General features: G+C 33.9%; 1 protein-coding gene across 1 annotated transcript; it reads right to left on the reverse strand.

Annotated features, from left to right (window-relative positions):
• Positions 1-671: 671 nt before the first annotated feature.
• Positions 672-3,255, reverse strand: mRRF2 (mitochondrial ribosome recycling factor 2). Its single transcript, XM_090402823.1, has one exon. It carries the CDS (start codon positions 3,052-3,054, stop codon positions 736-738), a length of 2,319 nt encoding a protein of 772 aa, XP_090258949.1. The 5' UTR covers positions 3,055-3,255; the 3' UTR covers positions 672-735.
• Positions 3,256-3,467: the final 212 nt, after the last annotated feature.

A 3,467-nucleotide genomic window follows, 5' to 3' on the forward strand; every position in this document is an offset into this window, starting at 1 on the left:
AATGTCACAATGGAAAGATTGGCATTATTTATTAATAAATAGGTTTCTTATCTTAAGAGATTCATGATATGTGGATAAATTCAACCAATTTATCCACATTTCATAAATCTGGTACATTTTTTGTCCATTTTTGAAAAACAGTTGCCAACAAATTGCAATTCTCTGTAATACACTAATTGCTCTCCTTTATCAAGAATAATATATCATATTCATTATTTTCCATCAACAACACACACCTATCTGATATTAATCACCTAGGATTCTATTTGGGCTGCTTCACTAGCATTCCTTATATTCTCACTTTTTCCTCGTGTCAATGCTGCTTGCTATCGAACTTTTGTATTGTATTTCGTATACTGCACTTTTGAATCATTTGTATTTTATATATTGTTCACGATTATCATCAGTTTAACCTTGTCCATTGTATCCATAGCCAGTTTTATGTTTACTCAAGAACTGTACTTCATATCAAAAGTATAAGGAAGTGTTTTACACATTTTTCAATTTATAATTTAGCTGAGCAATGCCTCTGCTAAAATAAAATAAACCAAATTAAATAGAAACAGCCTGAAAGACACCAATTTACACATATGTGTAATTATGCATAAGATGAACTTTTGAAGCAAAATATTATAAATTTAATAAATGAGACATCTTTGCACAAGCAAAAATTCCGTACAAAAGGATTTATTACTTTATACATTTATTTCATTATACATTTGATACCGCTTAACATTATGCCTTACTTACAAAACCAGTGATTTTTTTAATGGCATTTGACTGATCTTCTACAGCCATATATTGATAGCAATCGAATTCCATAGTTAGGAATGCATTTCCTGAAGATAACGTTCGTAGCGTTGTTGAGTAATTCATTAATTCTGCCAAGGGACATTTTGCTAAGATAACTCTACAATCTTGCCTCATTTGCATATCCTGAATCTGGCTTCTACGCTGAGAAAGGTCTGACAGAACTCTACCTAGGTAGCTATTCTCAAGTGTAATTTCAAGCTTCATCATTGGCTCAAGGAGTTGAATATGTGCATTTTTAAGAGCAGATGTAACACATTGAGATGCAGCTGCAGCTATCATTGCTGCAGAAGTTCCTCGTCCCACTTCAAGCCAAAGAAGTTTAGGAATTACATCAATTACTGGAAATCCTAGTAGGGGACCATGGCTTAGTGCTGCACAAACACCATTGTTTACAGCTTTCAAGTGGTCAGACCATATTTTGCCTAAATTATTATCTTTTGTAACAATTACCTTCACATCTTTTGCAATGCCACTCCCAACATTTGACTGCAAATTAATGCTAATATTCACATAATGCTTAATGTCGTTTAATACTTTATTTAGCACAGCAGTTTCAGTACAATCACTGGTAATTGTTTCTTTGTATGAAACTTGCAAGGGGCCTAAATAAGCTTCAACCCCATATTCCTTCAAAATACGATCTTTCATAACTTCAATGTGAAGTTCTCCCATTCCTGAAATAACAGTTTGCCCAGAATCAACATCTATATGAACCTTAAAAGTAGGATCCTCTCGAGAAAGGCATTCTAAAGCTAGGTCTAACTGTTTTTGAAATCCTAAAGATGGTGGTTCAATAGAACAAAAGAATACAGGTTCTGCAACTTTTATTCCTGCTAATACTGATGAAACATCTTCTTCTTTTAAGCCACTAGCTTTAGCATAAACTCGTCTAGCTTTATCAGCTATCAAACTGGAGGCAACAAGTGTATCCCCAGTGATAACATGTGTTAATCCTGTAACTACAGCAATATTTCCGCTTGTGACTTGAGAAACCTCTTTAAAATCATCTGCATATGCTATCATTAATTTTCCTGTTCGTTCTGCCTTGTTCTGTGTAGCATTATGCAATTTCTGACCTCGTGATATTGTGCCAGAATAAATTCGTAAGAATGCAAGAATGCCTCTCTTTTTATCGTGAATAATTTTAAAAACTAATGCACATAATTCTTTATCATAAAACTTCACAAAGTCATAATGTCTTTCAGATGGATTAGGTAAGTATTTCACAATGGCATCCATCAAAAGTTGAACACCAATATTACGATAGGAACTTCCACAAAGTACAGGTATTGCTGTTTGGTTGATTACAATTCTTTGTAGAGCTGCATGTATATCCCTTGTACTGAGACATTCAGATGTCTCTGATGATATGATTTTCTCAGCTATACTGTCATCTAAATCGGCAATTTTTTCTATTAACATATCCCGCTTCTGACTAGCTTCCTTCCATAATTCTTCATGTTCACCTGGTAATAATGGACATCTTTGAAATAGTCTTCCATTATCCCTCACTGACTGATTTTTCCAGAGAATCCTATCCATTGAAACAAGATCTACAACACCTATGAACTCCTTGCCTGTACCAAGAGGTACATGCAGTAACAGTGGTTCAACTTTTAGCTTGTGACGAAGAGCTTCTAAGCACATATTGACATTAGCCGATGTTTTATCCATCTTATTTAAATAAACAAGTCTTGGAACATTATACCTATCCGCCTGGGTCCACACAGTAATTGTTTGGGCCTCCACACCTGCAGATGCATCCAAAATAGTTACTGCACCATCCATAACACGAAGAGATCGCTCAACTTCTACAGTAAAATCAACATGACCTGGAGTATCGACAAGATTAATTCTGTGTTTTTGCCAGCTGAATGTAATAGCTGCTGAACTTATTGTAATACCTCGTTCTCTTTCCTGCACCATATAATCCATTACTGTATCACCATCATGTACTTCACCCATTTCATCACAAAAACCAGAATAATAAAGCATTCTTTCAGTAGATGTGGTTTTCCCTGCATCAATGTGAGCAATAATTCCAATGTTTCTGATACATTTGTCATCTTCTATTAACATTTTCATTGTATGGGAAGAACACTTACATACCTCTAGATAATTTGTATTAAGCAATTGCCTACGTCTACAAGAAAATGCCTCTTTCCCTACTGAATATAATCTGTTAACGTATTTGCAAGCCTTCTGCGCCATTGATGCATAATCGCTTTTAAAACATCGCATGTACTACCAATTCTATTATATATACCGTTTGTACTTTCAGAACAGACGGTATAGAAAGAAATGACAGTAACATTTGTAAGATTTATTTCTTTATGATATTTAACTTTTACATATTGGAAATGAAACACAATCACATCAACACATACCTAAAAGAAACGATTAACCTCTACTAATCTTAAAAATATATTCTTAACTATGAAGTTCTACACACATTAACGAAAACTAACACTGCCCTCTGAACATATACATCTTGCTATATTTGAAGAAAATTAAAGGATAACGTTAGTATTTGGCTAAAAGAATAACTATTTCCATTAGAGGAAATTGGAACAGATGAAACTGTAAATAAAAAAAATATAAAAAAGCTCATGCGTAAATTTATATGTGTGCTGCTCAACTTTGTAGACACAATA

The sequence above is a fragment of the Typopeltis vanoorti genome, chromosome 13 (assembly GCF_054136105.1).
Source record: "Typopeltis vanoorti isolate ZY-2024b chromosome 13, IOZ_Tvanoo_1.0, whole genome shotgun sequence".
Taxonomy (NCBI): Eukaryota; Metazoa; Arthropoda; class Arachnida; order Uropygi; family Thelyphonidae; genus Typopeltis; species Typopeltis vanoorti.

Coding starts and splice junctions, on each gene's coding strand:
- mRRF2 (XM_090402823.1), bottom strand. CDS start 3,054: ATGCGATGTTTTAAAAGCGATTATGCATCAATGGCGCAGAAGGCTTGC.